The sequence below is a fragment of the Rhamphochromis longiceps genome, linkage group LG2 (assembly GCF_057381845.1).
Source record: "Rhamphochromis longiceps isolate RC_006_pf linkage group LG2, R_longiceps_female_GT1.1, whole genome shotgun sequence".
Classification (NCBI taxonomy): Eukaryota; Metazoa; Chordata; class Actinopteri; order Cichliformes; family Cichlidae; genus Rhamphochromis; species Rhamphochromis longiceps.
This window is the reverse complement of record NC_140558.1, coordinates 33321175-33341059: the sequence shown is the minus strand read 5'-3', so window position 1 is coordinate 33341059 and position 19885 is coordinate 33321175. Positions and strand designations below refer to the sequence as shown.

Below are 19885 nucleotides of genomic sequence, written 5' to 3'. Positions count from 1 at the left end.
GAAATTCTGGCCTTTCAGAGATGCAGTAAATGTTCTGCTTTGTTTCCAGAAACTTGCAGCCTAATGTTAAAAAAGAGCGGATACAGTGGGGAAACACTGTTTTAACAAAACAGTGGAGATTTTGTTAAAGATTTAAAATGAGAAAAAAAATCTAAAATAATAAAATAAATTACAAACTGTATAAGTATCTTTGTTCTTTTTTTTTGCATCAACCTTAGATGAAGATAAAAATATTTTAGAATGATTTCTTTATGTTTCTGTATGTTTTAGATAACAGAACAACTTTTCTCAGAATTCATACTGAACACAAACACTGGACAAAAGTAGACCTCAGCTGCAACATTTTATTTTGTCCCTGACCTCCAACCAGTCGCAGCAGACTGTCACCCCTCCCTGGGCCTTGTTGTGCTGGAGGTTTCTTTCTGTTATAAAAGAGACTTCTTCCTTCCCACTGTCGCCAAGTGCTTGCTCACAGGGAGTCATCTGATTGTTGTGGTTTGGTGCTTTATAAATACAACTGAACTTAACAGAACTTCACATTTCATGTAATGTGTGTTATTGTACTATCAAACTATGAGTACTGTTGGAGTAATGACCCTGGTGTCCTTAATGATAAAAAGATAAATGTTGTTTATTTTGAGAGCTGAATTTTTGTGGTTCTGAATATCATGACAATATGCTCCTCTCACTTTACCTTGACACCCGACCGTTTCAACATTCACTTCGGAAATTAGTCAGACCTCTGTCACATTTAGCTCACACCATCCAGTTGATCAGTTTGTGATTATTTTATTATTGAAGGCAAAATTAAGAGTGAATCAGAAAAAAATATTTAAGGCAATCAGTTTTAAATCAGTTTTACATTTAGAATAAAGGCCAAATATATCTAGACACCACAGACCACAAGTTGACATGTCTTGAATAAATCTGATATGCATGTAAAATCAGTACCTGTCATTATATTTTTGACCATACGTTGCACTGGATATTGATTGATCTTTTTGATTAATAATTGATTCATTACACAATTTATTTAAAGATAATAGACGCTGATAGTATTTGATGTCAGTGATTTCCTCCATTCAGCAGCATTCAGCTTTCATCTGCAACTGAAAGAAAATTTAATTTCAGAGTTTCAATACCGAACTACAGTGTTTTAGAAAAGAATCAGTGTTTTTTCCTGAACCACCTAAAAGCACGGTGTCTAAGAGCAGATTCACATTTTCCTCTCAATGTTGAATGTGCTTAACTTTTTGCTGTTATAAATGCTAAAATTAAAGAGCAGGAAAAAAAACAAATCTGAATTACTTACAGTGACAGCTGTAAGCCACCTCCAGGTACTTGTAGGTGCCATAACATGGGTCTCCAAACACAGAGCCGCTCACTTTGACAGTACAGCTGCTTTTCCCGTTACAGCTGTGGATTCAGGCAAAAGTGAGTTGGCAGAGGCCAACTATATGTTGTGAAGAGAAGATATAAGGTTGAAGAAAGAGAGTCGGCAACTGTACCTCTCGGCTACTTTGTTTATTTGCTTTGAGCATTGGACATTTTGAAGCTGAGAGGCTGGACGATTGAAAGAGCATGTAGTTGCATCATGACGTCCGTAATCAGCTCTGTGAATAAGTAAAACCTGTCCTTCATCTGATGAAGAGCAAACATTAAAGATTTAAACACGTATTTAACTTTAACTTCATTTGTATCTTTATCAGATGAATCCAGAGACACACAAAGAAAGAGGAACTGTGCTCTCACCGCACTGAAGGTTTGCCAGAGAATCCTCACATGTCACACTGTGGACTGACAAAGTGACAACAAGGAACATTAGAAACATGGACATTCACAGATTTGACTGAATATTAGTTTCTTATTACAGATGTAATTTACTGGCTGGGAAGCAGGCGTAGGTGGTGTCCACGTATTTGTAAATGCCGTAGCACGGATCAGAAGTACTGAAGAGGTTTGCATTTATTTCACATACCTTCTGACCATCACATCTGCAGGGAGACAAAGGTGGGTTAAAGTGATCAATTAATGATTGATATAAAGTGCTCAGATTTGTGTACCTGCTCTTGACAACCTTCAGGGCGCCATCCTGGGAACATTGTGTATTTTTAAGCTGTTCTGCAGGTCTCCCCACACTGCAGGTTTCTGCATCTGTCCTTCCGTACAGAACTGATTGCACAATGATCACCCCATTCTCTGTTTTACAGAAAGCATGGGAAAGAAAGTTCAAAAGGAGGAACTCATGAGAAATGCATAAGGTGTGCAGCACAAGAGGAAAACCCAAGGCTCTTTATGTTTTTCAATAATCAGAGAATGCCTTCATTTCTGTAGATCTGGGGTATTACATTGAATCTGAAAGATCATATGAGTCACAAGCATAAACTGTAGTTTCACTAAATAAAGCACAAAAAGAACTGAAACCTTAACAGGTTATCCTCCTCAGCAAAGTGTTTACTGAGGTCAGAGATCTGCAGGGGGTAAGCTAATTATCTTACAGACATAGAATCAGACTTCTGTTTACAACCAGAGAAGCCGTCTCCTGCTGGAAATGAGAAAGAATTGAGATTACCTCACAACTGGGTTTATATTTGTGTGATAGCAAAGAGCTATAAAAAACCTTAAACATAGAGATTATTTTCATGTTACCACAGCTCAGGCGTTGTACATTGTCGGGGCTGGCACAGGTGATCACCCTCTCTGTTGACACTGGGAAGTGGGCTAAAGGACCAGTTCTAGCAAAGCCTGAAATGGAAAATAACTCCATAATTAGTAAGTCTTGGATAAATGAAGCATACTACGGTAGGGCCTCTATTCATCTGTTTGCTCCTAAAGCAAATATGAACGAATATAAAATATAGCACCGCTATAGCGCTTTGGAACGGGCGAGGTGCCCACGGCAGCACCTGCTGCTGTTTGAGAGTAAGAGCGATACGCGCTTTCACGTCAAAAAGTCGTCATAAATAAGTCTCCAATAACACCAGAAAAAGTCGCCAGATTTGTCTCTAGTCGCTTTTTAGAAAAAAAGTCGCTCAGTCGCTCGTTAAATATAGCGTCCCACACCCAGACAGTAAATGCTTTTTATTATGTGTGATAAACAGGATATTAAGGCAATTGGTCAAAAGTTGGAGGAAAGTCACAGTTCTCCTCACTTGGCTGAGATCCAGCACACATCTCTTCCGCTGCAACTTTCTCGGCATCACCTTATTGTAGATGCCGCTTCACCCATTACCATGGCAACCACCTCTTACCTTCTTGCATAGGAATGCATAGGTCTATACCAGGGGTCGGCAACCCTGGTATAGACAACCCAGTCGTGGCACGCGAAGGGTTAACTGATGGCACGACCATAGCTGGACTGGCCATCGGGCATACTGGGCATTTGCTCAGTGGGCCGATGGTGATTTTCCATTTTTATGGACCGATGATTTTTTTTTTGTAACGGTATAAATAATGAAAGGTGGTGGATTGGCCAGATGCTGGCCGGTGTGTGAAAATAACTCAGTTGTTTGGTGGCGGATATGGCGGGGCTTCCACAGATTCAGTAACATTACCAAGTGGTGGAGACCAGCAGGTGGATGAGAGAAAGGGGAGGCAGGAGGAGGAGAGACCGAAGCGGCTGCTGGTCCGAGTGTCAGGTGAACTGAACTACAGGTAAGAAGTTATGACCTGCAGTCTATCTGGGTCAGATATAAACCAAGTTTAGGTGGAGTTTATTTTTGTTGTGCTGACTTTTTACAGTCAGTTACAATAACTCGTACTGCATGCTAGCTAGCATACAGCTGGGTGGGTGCTATGATGTTACTTTTTTTTTTTTTTTTTTTTTTTTTTTCTTTTTTTTTCTAAATGACATCAGAAACAGCAGTATGCGACATTACGTGATGGCAGAGCTTCAGTTCATCCTTTGTCATTTTTTTTTTTTTTTTTTTTTTTTTTTTTTTTTTTAATAAATAGGACAGGGGGAATGAATGAGAGAGAGAGGGGGAGAGAAAGAAAGAAAACCAAAGGGGAGAAGAGACGGTGAGAAGGGGGGGGAAGAGAGACAAAAAAAAACAACTCCTGGGTCACCTGTATGGAGAAAAAAAAACCAAACAAACAAACAAACAAACAAACAGAGGAGACAGCAAACAACAAAGAGCAACATAATAATAGAGAAAACAAAGCACCATCACAATAAACTAGCTAGTCATAGATATCAGTATTTACTAAGTAATAAACAATATTGTGCAGCACGCAAGATAGACAGCGCACAGTGTGCTTTGAGGCAGCAGCCAAGAAAGCTTTAGTCCGCGTCTGTGAATACCCATGTGTGCATACCTGTGTGGATCAGCATGCTTGCATTCCAAAGGTTTCTCCATGTAATGATCTGCTAGGGAGTGTGGGGGGGCCTCAGCCCCGTCCTCCAGGGTGTGAAGCGGGTATGGAGGAGATCAAAACTCCAGACATCCAGAGGCCCCCAGAACACAAAAGACCATGGAAGACCAACAGAGGGGCAGCCGCGCCACTGTTCCAGTAAGAGCTGAGGAGAGTCCCAGATGAGGGCTCACTCAGCAGCCGCGGAGCAGAAGCCAGGGGGGGTTGCAGTGACGCGCCCGTGAGCTCCGCCGGCCCCCAGCTGCGCCTGAGTGACCGAGCCCTAGGCCGAGAGGCCGGGGGCACCCCACCTCCAAAGGGGGCCCGAGCGGGCCCCAGGCCCCAGGCCCCGACAAGCGGCCGCCAGGGAGTGAGCCGGTGTGTACCCGGACGCCCACCCCCAGACACAAAGAACCACCAACACACCGACACCTGAGGGAGTCCGCCACCGGCAGGGGAAGTGGTGGTGGGTGGAGATAGGCCTCCAAACCTTGGAGGGCCTGAGGTGTCCCCAGAGAGGTGGCGTCTGATACCCAACCTGACATATAGACACAGACATACAGGCACACACAGACACAAACATCCATTCCCACCCTCATGCTCTCATATGCACTCACTCCACACTCAACCAACATGGAGACAGACATAAAGAGACGCTGTACACACAATCACACTCCCCAAGCGTACTCTACAATCCGGGTCTAGGTACCCTTGCCCCTGGAGGGGGGAATTGCACCCAGACCCAGGTGGTGTTACCCTTTTCCCTGCGGTGGGGAGAGGCAGACCACCCCGACTCTGCAGCAGCAGGGAGGCCCCACACCCCAGACCGCAGTCGGACGGCCAACTCCTCCTACTAGCCCTCCCGCTCCAGCAGGCCGCAGAGAATGGGGGTGGGAGAAGACTCCAAACCTCCCTCCACCCGCTCATTGTAGTGTTGATGCATATGTGTTCTAAGGTGCAATTAAAACCCAGGAGGGCATGGAGCTACCTGCCAAGGAGCAGCAGGTAAGCGCATAGTCCCTCCTGCTAACCCTCAATGACTAAGTGTATTTAAAATTGAGAGGTGGGCAACGACGTCAGGGGTGAGGTATACACCCTGATGGTGATTTGGACTCCGTGATTGTGCCCACCCCCAAGATCCTATATGTATGTGTAATGAGAGTGTGAATAATGTGAATGTCTAAGATGTGGGATAAAATTGAGGCAGAGGCAGCCAGAAGGGGACAGGGGGGGGGGGGGTAGCCTCCTCTGCACCCTGGTGACATACCCCCACTCCAAGGCCCTGCATGTGTGGGTGGTTGTGGAGGAGCGGGAAGAGGGAGGCAGCTGGAGATGGGGAGGGAAGGATGTTACTGATAGTGAACTTTATTTTATTCATGAGGTTAGTTAGTAGAGTTGCCAACCGTCCCGTAAAAAGACGGAATCGTCCCGTATTCAGAGAAAATATTACGTGTATTGAGGTGAAAAGGAACACAGTTTGTCCCGTACTTCAGCTAGGATGAAACACGTTTTATTTTCTGATCAAACCAGAAAGCTTTAATGAGCAGCTAGATTTGTCTCGCATTAACTGGCTGAGTTAATGCCAGTTAATGCAACATCGAAGCAGCTGGAATCCACAGCTGTGTGTGTTCATGGAGCTTGCATTTTCACCTGCTGGACATCACTATCTGACAAGTTTAACTGTCTTCAGAACATTGCAGAGGCCAGTATTTGGCTCTACATATCTATGTGAACAGATTTTCTCTCACATGAAGAGTGCAGTCTGAATGCTGGACACTCGGAGACCTGTGTCTCTGAGTGAGAGACCAGAGATTAGAATGTATTAACAAACATGCCATATTGGCCCAGTTTATTTTTCTTATCATTGTTGTGAGGAGACCATGAATAGCATTTGCATTTTCTGTTGTACAGTTCATTTGCTGTTATGGAGTTCTTGTTATGGATAAAAAGTGTCTTTTTTATTTTTTTTTGTTTCAAAATACTTGATAACTATTTGCTGATAGCTGCAAACATCTCCAAACAAATATAATTCTATAAAGTGGTTCTATATATTGTGTAACTGTTAATATAGAGCGTTATTAAATTTATTGCTAATGCAATCATATGGCACACTGACTTCTGAGGAAATTTTAGATGGCACACGTCATCAGAAAGGTTGCCTATACCCCTGGTCTATACCCAACACCATAACAGCACCTGATATATGGCCTTGTCTTGTGGGTACCACAACCCCATCCACATTCTTGTGAAGGGGGCTGAGTCTGTTAGTATCAGAGTGAATCCTATTCTACAAACTATTCTATTATTCTACTAACTATTCTACAATACACTGTGTGCAGTAAAGAATAAAATGTGTGATGCTAATTGTGAGATATTAACCTTAAAGGTAAAATAAATAAAAATACAATAAAAAATAAATAAATAAAATAAATCCCAACAGTATCAGTGTTCTTCTTGAATGAATTCTGAGTAAGTCTCATGTGTAATGTAAATGGCTGAGCATGATGCAGGTGAATCAGAAGTAACTTATGGTAGCGACAATGGGGACGTGTCCCTACCGTTTTAATGACTACCAAAAGCTACTACCACTAATTTAACATCAGTTTCACAGGGAACTATTATTGGTTACTGAAATGTTCCTATCACTCAAGACCTCAATAAATCAAATAGAGTTTCCAGAGTTTAACTAAAGGATTAATCCCTAATGGTAATGGGACTAAAAACCTATCAGAGGTTCTTGTTGTTAGTGGCTTATCACATTCAAGTATTCACACAGCACAAAATTCACCATACTGTACATAAAGCATAACCAATTTGCAAATCCAGGGTACCTCTTTGGAAGAAACTTGGAGTATGAAGGAGTCTTAGGGCCACATCAAAAAGAAAAATATTATTGTTCATTTTGAGAGAAAAGAAGAAATACAATGAACAGATGTAAGGATAGCAATGGACACAGCCCCATGCAGTAAAGAGGGTGGATGTTGTATCACAGACACAGTAAGTGCTGAGCATTTGCAATTTAATTTTGAAATTTTGACTGTAATCTCAAAGTGAACAATATTACTTTTTATGTGGTCGTAACACTCCATCGTACTTGAGTGAAAGCACAGAACAATGGGTTTAAATGACTAGTGTGGCTAAAGTATTGGGATAAAAGAAAGGCACATTTGGATAAACAATTGCTGAACATTTAACAATTACCTGAAGTCATGAGTACACATGTTGCTGCAAGCACTGAAACACAAAAAAGAAACCTCAGTGTTAGATGGTGCATGAACTACAGCTGATTTATTCATTTATCTTCTGTATTAAGTTAACAGTGTTTCAGATGGACTTTAATTTACCTCAAAACACAAATGACAATAAAGAAAACCCAAAGAAAAAATGGATGTTAAATACACCACTTACTGATCAAACAAAAATCATATAAATGATACATTAAGAACAACCTTTTGGGTGGAAAGATTTTTTTGTACTCACACAGTGTGCTGCTGAGTCTGGAGGACAGCATGGTGTTAGAGCTGGTTTCAGTGAAGAGCTGAGCCGATGGTGCAGCAAACCAGGGACCTGATTTATTTATACTGTTTGACTAAGGCAAGATGCCAAATTATTTCTCGTGATGTGCAACATCCTGAAACAGGAAACAGGATTTCACCTTAGATAAACGCCAAAGACAAACAGAATACACAAACTCAAAAAAGATACATATCTGATGGAAAATTTCGTATCCTGTGACTGCCTGCTGGCTCCTCACGCACCTCGTCCACCACCTCCGGTTGCCAAGGTGCCCCACGCAGCTCCTCCACCTCTTTCCCACTGCTCGGATACACCGGTGTTGATGGCATCAGTGGTGTCGACCCGGGCCGGAGCAGTGCCGCCAGCCTCCGAGTCTTCACCCTCGCCTGGTCCAGCTTCAGACTCATCCTCGCCTGCAGCGGCTTCATCATCCTCGCCTGCAGCAGCCTTTGCTTCTGCCTCTGCGTTGCCTGGTCCAGCTTTGGCTTCAGCTTTGCCGTCGCCTGGTCCAGCTTCAGCTCCAGCTTCAGCTCCAGCTTCAGCTTCGCCCGGTCCAGCTTCAGCTTCAGCTTCGCCCGGTCCAGCTTCAGCCTCTGCTTCGCCTGGTCCAGCTTCGGCTTCTGCTTCAGCTTCAGCCTTGCCTGGTCCAGCTTCAGCTTCTGCTTCAGCTTCAGCATCGCCTGGTCCAGCTTCGGCTTCGGCTTCTGCTTCAGCTTCAGCTTCAGCTTCAGCTTCAGCTTCAGCGTCGCCTGGTCCAGCCGTTAACCGGCCACTTTCCAGGCTATTGGTCGGGCGCCATGGCCGTCGTGGGTGGTCCCCAGACCCACTTCGCCTGAGTCGCCGCCACTGCCTTCTGCACGGCTGGCCCCCGGACCAGTGTTATCGCCGCCGCTGCCTTCCGCACGGTCGGCCCCCTGAACTGTTTCCACATCGCCGCCGTTGCCGTCCGCACGGTCGGCCCCCTGAACTGCCTGCTTGTCGCCGCCGTTGCCGTCCACATGGTTGGCCCTCGGGCTCCTGTGTTGTCGGCCCCCTGAAGTGTTCTGTTTTGGACTTTGTTTTCTTGAGCCCCAGTGTGTTTCTTTTTTTGTCTTCTTTTGGTTTTGGACTCGTGTTCTGTTTTGTGACCTTCTAGTGCTCCTGTTTTGTTTTGCTCCGAGTGTTTCCCTCCTGTTTCCCATCCTCTGATTACTGGTGTGTGTATTTATAGTGTGTGTTCACCCGTCTGTGTTGTTCCCCTCGGTCTCCCTGCGTCTCTCCGTCCGTCTCTCCGTCCGTCTCTTTGTGTATTTCCTCGTACCTCCCTGCATCTTGGTTTCTGGTTAGTTCTGTTAGTTTTTCCAGTTTAGGTTTTCTTAGTTCATGCTCACCCTCGCCATTTCTGTTTGTATCCACTTTTGTTCAATAAATACTCACCTGCACCAGAGCTGCTGCATTTTGGGTCCTTTCTACAAACTCCACACGTCTGCCACACCGGACGTGGCGCTTCCAACACTTCTTTTAGAGTGTGATATTTATTTATAATGATATGATTTCAACTACCTACTTTTCCTCAAAATAGTAAATATTTTAAAAACAAACAAATCTGTAATCAAATTCAACTTTGTTATCATTTCTGCACTAGGCCATGCCTCACCTCTGGTAAAACATTTCCTGCAAATCCTTCCCTACCATTTTGAATAAACCTGCTAACAAAACACCAAAACCAGTCACATAACATCCTTCAGAATTACTATGATGCATTTTCGTGATACTGACTAATCGAAAACAATTCCCTATATTTAATGCAAAAAGTGGGAATGTTAATGAAACTTCTTTGTTTTGGATCTCACTTGGCTGTCTGTTTGTCCTGCAGCAGCCACTGTATGATCATTTTGAAGGTTCCAGTCGCTTGTGCTGTTGTACTGTATCAGGTTTACTGGGCGACATTTTTTTTGTCTATTATCTACCCATGTATGTCTGTGAGAGCAGGTTAAACAACAGAACCATTGGTCTGCATGTGCAGTTTAGCTGGTTTATAATGGTTATATTTTTATATTGGTAGGACAAACTCTTTATGAACCCATCAAACATGTCAATGCCAGTTTATTTCAACATGCACAACAGTAGCAGCAATCACAGAAATCACGTCCAAAGATGTTAAGATGGAGGAAGACAGGACAAAAGAAGTGCTTCTAATAACTGGTTGTTATTAGGTAATAACTGGTTGACAGGTGTGACAACTGTCAGTGGTTTCTTTATCATGTCACATGAGGGGAGGCCTCTAGAAGGTTATCATTTCAAGTATAGGGGCCATGTGCAGGTATGAAAGGGATGGTCTGTTGGCTTTTTCTTTCTTCTACACCCGCCATCACAAAGACATTACTTCCTCTGATAATAATTGTTTTACAATGCTTCCAAGATTTAATTGAATACGTGATCTATCTGGTCTTAATTGCTTTACTTAATTCAAAGGGGCGATCGTGGCTCAAGAGTTGGCAGTTCGTCTTGTAATCAGAAGGTTGCTGGTTCGAGCCCCGGCTCGGACAGTCTAAGTTGTTGTGTCCTTGGGCAAGCCACTTCACCCACTGGTGATGGCCAGAGGGGCCGATGGCGCGATATGGCAGCCTGGCTTCTGTCTGTCTGCCCCAGGGCAGTTGTGGCTACAACTGTAGCTTGACACACACCAGTGTGTGAATGTGAGAGTGAATGAATAGTGGAATTGTAAAGTGCTTTGAGGGCCTCAAAAAGCTCTATATAAATGCAATCCATTGTTATTAATTTGGGGTTTAAATGTGGGAAATCTTCCAAAGCATTTTTTGAAGGTTAAACTTTACTCTCTTCTGTTCTGTTCAGGCAGTCCTTCTCTATCTGATGAATGCAGTGCTCTGTGCAAAGTCTGGAGAAAGCAACTCTTTAGTGTCTGACTATGCACATAAACACTTTTGGGATATTTTATGTAACAATGGTTATTAAACTTCATTATTTTTTCCTGGTTATTTCATGACTAAAAATGCATTTCAAGTTTCAGTATAAAAAAAACTCATATTACAACCCAGGTGTTTTTTCTTTTGTAGAAAATGTGGGGCACAGTCAAGAACCCTATTTAGTTACATTTATTTATGTACATTTAGAGGATAAATGCAGAACAACCTTTGCTGGCCACTGGCTTTGTTAGCAAGCACATCACTCATGTACCTTAAAAGATAACACTGCTGACAGAACAAATATTGAAACCGCCGTGAGTAAACATTCTTTAAAACAATGGGTGATAATTTTCAGACAGTAAAAACAAGGAACCAGTTGTTTGGATTGTGCCTAAAAATCTTCATAGAACTAATTCAGTCACAAAGCAGCAACGTGATGCTGTAACATCACAAAATCAGACAGCATTGGAGGTGTTCGAGGAACAGCTTCAACAGAAGTGCTAAAGGAAACAAAAAGAAGCCCAAAGATACATTTAAAATGAAATAAAACATTTATACAGGCAATTCAAGGTCATTGAGTCATCACAGACAAACACTTCCTGTTTGTACAGTCTGTACAAGCATAGTGTGCAAATATCTGTGCTTCTATTCTGTGAAATGACACTCACCAACTTTCTTGGAGAACGTATCCTTATCACCAAACAAAAGATCAGTTTAAACCCCAAAGACAAACTGCTGTTTCTGTTATTGTGGTCATTAGTAATCTAGTGTACAACTTGGAAATGATCTGCCATTATAAAAGGCACACATGTGTGCACAAACACACATCTGTAACAACACTGCTGAACTTGTCAGACTTTAACAAGTCTGATGAGCTCAAACCTGTTGCATCACTCGTACAGAGATCAGATGAAATAAATATATTAAAAAAAAAAAAAATTCCCCACTCGCCCCTGCGGGCGGTCAATCCTTTGAGCTCGGGTCCTCTACCAGAGCAGTATCTTAGCTGTTCCCAGGACTGCGCTCTTCTGGACAGAGATCTCCAATGTTGTTCCCGGGATCTGCTGGAGCCACTTGCCAAGTTTGGGAGTCACCGCACCTAGTGCTCCGATTACCACTGGGACCACCATCACCTTCACCTTCCACATCTTCTCGAGCTCTTCTCTGAGCCCTTGGTATTTCTTGAGCTTCTCGTGTTCCTTCCTCCTGATGTTGCTGTCATTCGGAACCGCTACATCGATCACTATGGCCGTCTTCTTCTGTTTGTCTACCACCACAATGTCCGGTTGGTTAGCCACCACCATGTATATATATATACTAGGGGTGCAACGATACACAAAATTCACGGTTCGGTTCGGTTCGATACTTTGGTGTCACAGTTCGATATTTTTTCAATACAAAAAAAATGTTCATGCCTTTTTAATTTGTCATTTATTAAAATTATAAATATATATTTTAACTCAAAAGTACAGTTTTTAAATTTAATGTTGCTGAAACAAAAGTAATTAAAAAAATAAATATATCTCAGGGCTCTCAAAATTTCAAAATCCCTGGTAGCCCTTCGGGCAGGGACTCTTCAGTTTTTGGTAGCCCAAAATAAATGTAAGTAGCCCGAATAAAAAAGAGAGCAATTTTTTGATTGATGTTTTGTTTCCTTTACAATATTATACATTAAAGTATAATATTGTAAAGGAAACAAAACATTAATCAAAAAATTGTTGAAAACAAATTACAACATTGTATAAAAATTACAATCATCAACTCAAATACTTGGTTCTAATTGAACAGAAATTTCTATGAACTTGTAAGAACTGTGTAGGACATGAATCAGTCTGTGTCAGATCCTGAATTTGAAATTTCCACTGAAGTCACGGGTCAGAGGTAAGTGGAACCAAGATCTAGGCCATTTGCTTTTTGAAGTTTGCAAAGATAAATTTTGCCAGTGGTAGTTCACTCTTTGCAACATAGTACGCTGTTCTAAACAGATTTTTCAGGTTTATTTTTAGTATGTTATTTGCAATTGGTGTTTGTTCTGGGAAAGATATTGCAGACTGAGCAATAATGCATTTCTTGCATTTCTCATGGGTTCTAATGGGGGCCTTTCTTAAAATGACTGGTCCCAGTAACAAAGGCGCTTGTCGACTCAGAAATCGAGAGAAAACCAACAACACACCCGGCAGAACATTATGTTATTTACACGGGTGCACATAAGTGGTCCGCATGTGGCATTCGCTGTCAAAATAAAAGACGCGCACCAGATAAGAAGTTGCAACACGCGTTTGCATACAAATAAAAGGCACTGTTTTTGTCCACTAGAGTGGGATTTTCACGGCACATTCCGCACCACATCTCTGTGCGTTCATCATTTGTTTGAAGCCAGCTCACCTCCTGCAACCACTCTTCCGAGAATACGTGCTTCTTTTGTGGTTCGGACTCCTTCTGACATTTGTTTGGAGGTGGAGGAACACCAAAGTTATTGCTTAAGGGAGCTTGCTTCTTCGACATCTTTAAGAGTTCTAAACAAATGTCTGTCCTCCTCCAGAAAATCTTATGTATGCAAACACACTTTGCAACTTCATATCTTGTGCGCGTTTTTTTTTTTCTTTTTTGACAGCGAATGCGCACCTGCGGACCACTTATGTGCAGCCCCGGTTGTATAGCTCGTCATATTGCAGCCACAGAAATTCTTTTGTCCATGGAACCATAAAGCTGCACTTTCTTTTTGCCTTATAGTCTGATTTGTCATAACTTTTCCGTTTTGTGGTAAGCTTTTCTTTGGCTGTCACTTCTTCACCCTGACCTGTCTTATTTGGCTCAGCATAACTAAGATATATATCCTGCTGCTTTTACACACGCACTATACGAGCTAAATAACCGGGGCTGCACATAAGTGGTCCGCAGGTGCGCATTCGCTGTCAAAATAAAAAACACGCACAAGGGTTAGGGTTAAATTTAAAAACTGTACTTTTGAGTTAAAATATATATTTATAATCTTAATAAATGACAAATTAAAAAGGCATGAACATTTTTTTTTGTATCGAAAATATATCGAACTGTGACACCAAATTATCGAACCGAACCGAACCGTGAATTTTGTGTATTGTTGCACCCCTAATATATATATATATATATGTATATATACACCCAGCACGCCCATGCGGGTGGTTTATCCTTCAAGCTCGGGTCCTCTACCAGAGGCCTGGGAGCTTGAGGGTCCTGCGCAGTATCTTAGCTGTTCCCAGGACTGCGCTCTTCTGGACAGAGATCTCCGATGTTGTTCCCGGGATCTGCTGGAGCCACTCGCCTAGCTTGGGAGTCACCGCACCTAGTGCTCCGATTACCACGGGGACCACCGTTACCTTCACCCTCCACATCCTCTCGAGCTCTTCTCTGAGCCCTTGGTATTTCATATATATATATATATATATATATATATATATATATATATATATATATATATATATATATATATATATATATATATATATATATATATATATATATACAACTGATGAACATATATATATATATGGAGTGCTTGTAGTCACAGACAATGCAAAGAGGAGTGTGGATATTTCCCTGCACTGGACATTCTCCCCTGGTTTCCCCGGAGCCCCTCTTCCCCTGCTGTACTGTTTAATATGTATATATTTCACCTGGTTTTCCTCTGTAAATAAACCCCCTTTTACTTTCAACCAGCTTTAAGTCTTGCAATTAAGTCCTTCACCTAACCAACCTTGACAGTAACATTGTCACGGTCATGATCAGGTCATGTAGAGAGATAAGTAAGGACCCAAGTACAGGCACTGACTTTTCTGAGAGTGAGCTTTTACTTACAGTTGGTGATAAACAAACAAAACAAAGCTAACAGAACCTATACTGAGAAAAGCTAGAAATAACAAATTAACCTGAGGACGGTGAGCTGAGGCAAGGAACAGGAAACATGGGGAAACGGGCAGGGAACACAGCTGACACTAATCAGATGAAATGAGACTGGGAGGAAGCAAAACAGAATACACTGACATAAGACAAAGACCTTCAATGTAAAACAGGAAACACACCGACTGACCTCAAGACAGAGACTGGGGAGACATGACGTGTCCAAATTCAGGGTCTGCATCCTTGGAGCACGCGGCCTTCGCGGTCTATGTACGTCAAAGGCCGAGAGGGCCAAAAGTGCGAGGCTTGTGAAATGGCAACCATGATACTCACCGCTGGAAATGTTTCATACAGCATTGTTTGACAGAAATGAAGGAGAAAATGTTTTTGTTCATCTGTTTGTATGAGCTTTGTTTGAAAAGTATCCGAGGCTGAGACATGATTGTTGGGCTTAATTTCTGTACTGAACAGTCATTTTAAGATTAGCTAATAAATAACAATCAGCTAATTTTGTTAATGAAGCTAAAGTCATCTCACTTTGGTAATGTAAATATAATATGGCCAATATTACAGTTATTATTATATTAATCATTATTAGTTATTACAGCAGTGAACTCTAGCTTCAGTAAAGTTGCAGTTATTTATATTTATATAGTTATTATGTTGGCATTACTAAATTTGGCTCAATGTTTACATATATGTGTAAAAAGAAAATGTACGAGCTGTGATAACTGTTTCTGATAAAATGAAGAGTAGACTGATATATGAAATATTCCTTTATTGGGTGTGAAAATCAGACCATGTCATAACTGCTTTAAGTCATACAGAATAGATATCAGAGCCTTAAACAGGCTGACATCTGCTAAATGGGTCAAACTGGGCAGAAAGTCTACAAACACAGAACATCCTTATAGAATATGATGTAACACTATAGATCAACTTACCTCAGAATATATAAAGCATATAAACAATTACAGCAATATGATGCAACAAACACAGCAGTGCTACTAATCCAAAATACTCAAAGCTTCATAGAACTCAAACAAACATGGACATTTATTTTTAGGTCCATTCTGCTGCTGATACATACTTTAAGTTTCTGAATATTACACTTGTTGCTGCCTTTCATAGTGTGTAACTTGAAGGCCCTGAGTACTTTCTCCCACACTGAAAACACTTGGATGATAAAATTATTTGAACATTACCTCTTAAGACTGATTCAGGACAGACAATTAGTTATGTTAAACTTTCCTAGCAGTCCTTCACAAACAGGGAACAGTCTGTCTATTCTTTCCATCTGTCAGCTGCTGCTGGCTCTTCCTCCTCCTCTTCCTCACACACTGCTGAGTTTGTCCTGGTGGATCATCAGGGGTGCAAAGCCTCACAGATGATGTGCAGCAGCGGGTCCCGCAGTCTGTCCTCACTCTGGACACTTGCAGTTGTCACACATGGAAATCAAATGTGTGATAAGCTGCAGGATTCAAACACAAGTGTAACTTATAAATACATGTTCATACTTTTATTACACAATCAGAGAGAAAGAAAAAGAGAGACAGTGCAGGACAGAGAGAAAGTCAACAGTCTCAAGTATATACACTGCTACAAAACAGCACAAGAGAAGGAGGGTGTAACGGTGGACCCAAGAAATACCAGCCGGAGCGACTTTGACAATGCAGAACTTTTTATTAAACTCGGGGTTGTACGTGGACACATATGCTCCCGCGCTCTCTTTCTCTGCTGTCACCTCCGTCTCCGTCTGTCACTGCCAACATATAAAGAGACACAATCACTGTCAGATCCCAGCACACCTGTTCACCCCGCCCCTGCGCCGCCCCGGGAGCTCACTGCGTCACTCCTCCTCTGCAGCTGGCCAAGGACCACACCCACGCCACAGAGGGTTTTTAAAGATGAAAACTATAAAACAATTAAATTTATACTTATTTTGTCATCTAAAGGAAATTTATTTTTAATACAGAAACATAGGGCTCTCAGGAACTTAAGCTGTCAGTCTCAAAATGTCTTTCAAAATAAATGTTAAATGTTTCATTCTTTTCTTCACAGTCCATTAATTCTATTCTCTTGTAATCTAAAAAGAGGAGAAGAACAACTGATGTCACTTCCTTGTTTTCTCTCAGTATACGAAAAAACCCAGAACAGAGTAAAACCTGCCAGTGTTTGAACTCCTTTGAGGCTAACAGGACACACTGCAGTCTGTTCAGAGTAAAACATACATTTGTTTTTGAGAGTAAAGGTCTGACAGCTGCTGCTTGAATCAGCAGTGAGAAAACATGGAAGCTGTAGTTGGACTGTTGTTGATGATGTATGGAGTTTCTCATGGTGAGCTGTTCAACTTTTCCTGCATTAATACTTCATTTTAAAATCAAAAACATGTTTTGCAGCCACAGGATCCAGTACAATCAGCGAAATAAGTCTGATAATATTCTTATTGATGAAGCATTTGAAACAATGAGGCACTGAAAAAATAATAGTTTGGAGAAAGATCAGCTGAATACAGTCTCAGTTTGTGAATATAATTTGAATGTTGTTTTTAATGACATTGTTTGGTGTCTTGTAATAATAATAACATCAAATGTTATGATCTAATTTACATACATATGCACCTAAAATAAATGCAGTTATTACAGTTGAGCTGATTAAACTATATAAATAACAATATTCATTATAAAATTGGACTGAAGATGAATCATTTACTCAAGTATTTATTTAACCTTGTTTTTGCTCTTTATAAACGACACTCACTGTTTTATTTAAACATTTGCAAATGTTGCCACAGTAGTAGAGACCGAACGCTCACACTGGTGATATTTTTGCTTTACTTGATGATGATGATGATTATCATTATTTAATAATAATAATGGATTGGATTTATATAGCGCTTTTCAAGGCACTCAAAGCGCTTTACAATACCACTATTCATTCACTCTCGCATTCACACACTGGTGGAGGAAAGCTACAGTTGTAGCCACAGCTGCCCTGGGGCAGACTGACAGAAGCAAGGCTGCCATATCGCGCCATCGGCCCCTCTGGCCAACACCAGTAGACGGTAGGGTAAAGTGTCTTGCCCAAGGACACAACGACCAGGACAGAGAGCCCAGGGATCGAACCGGCGACCTTCTGGTTACAGAGCGACCATGGCTCAGGGGGTTGGGAAATGCAGGTGTGGAAACCTACTGTAATGGCAGACAGAATGGGACTCAGATTTTGGAGCTTTGGGAGGAACTGTGGTCATCCAACTGATGAACTATAATATGCTGTTCAGGAATTCAGTAAATAGACTACTAGATGTCAGTATAATAAATAATACAGTTCTTCGTAATATCACAAAGCATAGATCTCTCTTTATTCTCACCAATGCAACATTTAGGATCAATAACCTAAACAGGAATGACAGTGGTAATTATAAAGTTTTTACTGCCATCTACTGATATTATTTGATTGTTACATTAATATAGCAAAAAGTTCAGTAAGCTTTGTACCAAAATAGCTGGTAGAAACATACTCCAAAGAGCTAATTTTTCAACACTTGTATCTGCATTTCTGCTTAAATACTGAATGTCTGTACTTTTGCCAATTCTGCTGGTATAGGAGGAGAAGTCAAAACCAGAAGCCGAGACTTTCTACAAGTTTTTTCTACAAATGCTCAAGTTTTTAAACTGTTCCAACATCTCTCTCTGTATATCTGTATGTCTCTGAGCTTCTATGCTGAAATATTATTAAAATGAAGGTAAAAACCGACATGATCATTCTGCTCAGACCCCAAGCAACTCTCCAACACTTCATGGGCTGGATGCTTCTTCTACACACATCATTCAAAGCGACACCTGTGCGTGCATGTGCAGCGAGTGGCTGTGATCTTGGAGTACCTGAGGCAGGTAGGGATCACGGCCAACCGGTAATCAATCTGCGACCTTGGGATATCACATGTTGACAATTTATCATCTCTCTTGTACTGACTTGTTTGCATCTGAAAACTTTGAAATTGTGGTCAGATTATTAGCATCACTTGTAGCCTCATCAAAGTCTTAACTTGTGTTTTTATTTAAAAAACGTTTTGGTGTGAAAAAATGAATTTGCTGATTTGATTTTGCTTTGTGATCCACACAAAGGAACCTGATTTGCATTTACAAGGTGGTAAAACAGATACATTCACACTGCACTCTTGTTTCACACTGGTCTAAACCTCATGCTTTTTCTCTGTAAAGTTCCATTTCTCAAGCTAACTTAAATTTCTCACACCATCTTCCTCTTTTTTGCTTGCGTAACGAATATTAAGCAATGTCACCCAACACTGATCATGCTTTATTTAAAGAAACATGATGCCACATTGTTACACATTAACTGACATTAACATTTGCTGTTATCTAGAGCTACGTTACCTACCAGTCATCTCTATAACCTCTTGCCACATAAACAAGAGGCAGTGGAGAAATACATCCCTAACTCTTCACCTGGGTTTTTCTTTGTTGATAAAAAGGCTAAAACTCCCCGGCCCTGCATTCAAGACCTAAATAGCATTGCTATGAAAAATAAATAGCCACTCACATTCATATGCACTCCTTTCAAGACACTACTGGAAGCCAGAGTTTTCTCTAAGTTGAATCTCCAAAAAACCTTTCATTTTTCATTTCCACTATTTTTTGACTTGAATTGTAAACAAAAACAGATCTCATTAATTTAAATACAATCCAGATCAGATTTATATATGTAGCACCACATCGTAACATGTGCACTGTCAAATGTTGAATCTTATGTCAGCTTATTTGTACTTAGAAGCCAGTTTAACACACGTCTTCCTCTGTCGGCTTTGTAGGTTTATGACCATTGTTGGGTGGTCTAACCTTACTTGAGCAAAGAAGAGGAAGATGGTGTGAGAAACTTTGCTTGAGAAAAGGAACATTATAAAGAAAAAGCATGAAGTTTAGACAAGTGTGAAAAAACAGTACAGTGTGAATGAATCTGTTACAATAATCAAAACAGTTTGAAAACTGCTGCACTGACTAACACTGTGAAAAGTCTGAAATGTATTACTATTACATCTAATGTGATCACTCTAAATTTTTCACATAGTCAGTACTAGCGAGTTGCTTTCTTGATAGCTCATCTCTGTACAAAGGGAACAAAAAACCAATGAACATCACGTCTAAAGCTAAGTCAGCTTAAGTTCCGTCTCAGAGCTTCTTTTAGAATACATGACAAATGTTTTGTTCTCC

At 41.2% G+C, this 19885-nt stretch overlaps 1 protein-coding gene across 1 annotated transcript; it reads right to left on the bottom strand.

Annotated features, from left to right (window-relative positions):
• Positions 1–909: 909 nt before the first annotated feature.
• Positions 910–7925, bottom strand: LOC146677597 (L-rhamnose-binding lectin CSL2-like). Its single transcript, XM_085382358.1, has 9 exons — positions 7834–7925; positions 7555–7587; positions 2650–2745; positions 2064–2199; positions 1885–1994; positions 1753–1797; positions 1509–1641; positions 1313–1416; positions 910–1109 (listed from the first exon to the last, which is right to left on the bottom strand). Exons 1-9 carry the CDS (start codon positions 7862–7864, stop codon positions 1093–1095), a joined length of 705 nt encoding a protein of 234 aa, XP_085238484.1. The 5' UTR covers positions 7865–7925; the 3' UTR covers positions 910–1092.
• Positions 7926–19885: the final 11960 nt, after the last annotated feature.

What these genes read in the sequence shown, in the direction of transcription:
- LOC146677597 (XM_085382358.1), bottom strand. Translation starts at nt 7,864, where the DNA reads ATGCTGTCCTCCAGACTCAGCAGCACACTGT. An exon ending in TGTACAACGCCTGAGCTGTG is followed by an intron (nt 2,200 to 2,649) that starts GTAACATGAAAA and finishes TCTGTAAAACAG; the next exon opens with AGAATGGGGTGATCATTGTG. An exon ending in CTGAAGGTTGTCAAGAGCAG is followed by an intron (nt 1,995 to 2,063) that starts GTACACAAATCT and finishes GTCTCCCTGCAG; the next exon opens with ATGTGATGGTCAGAAGGTAT.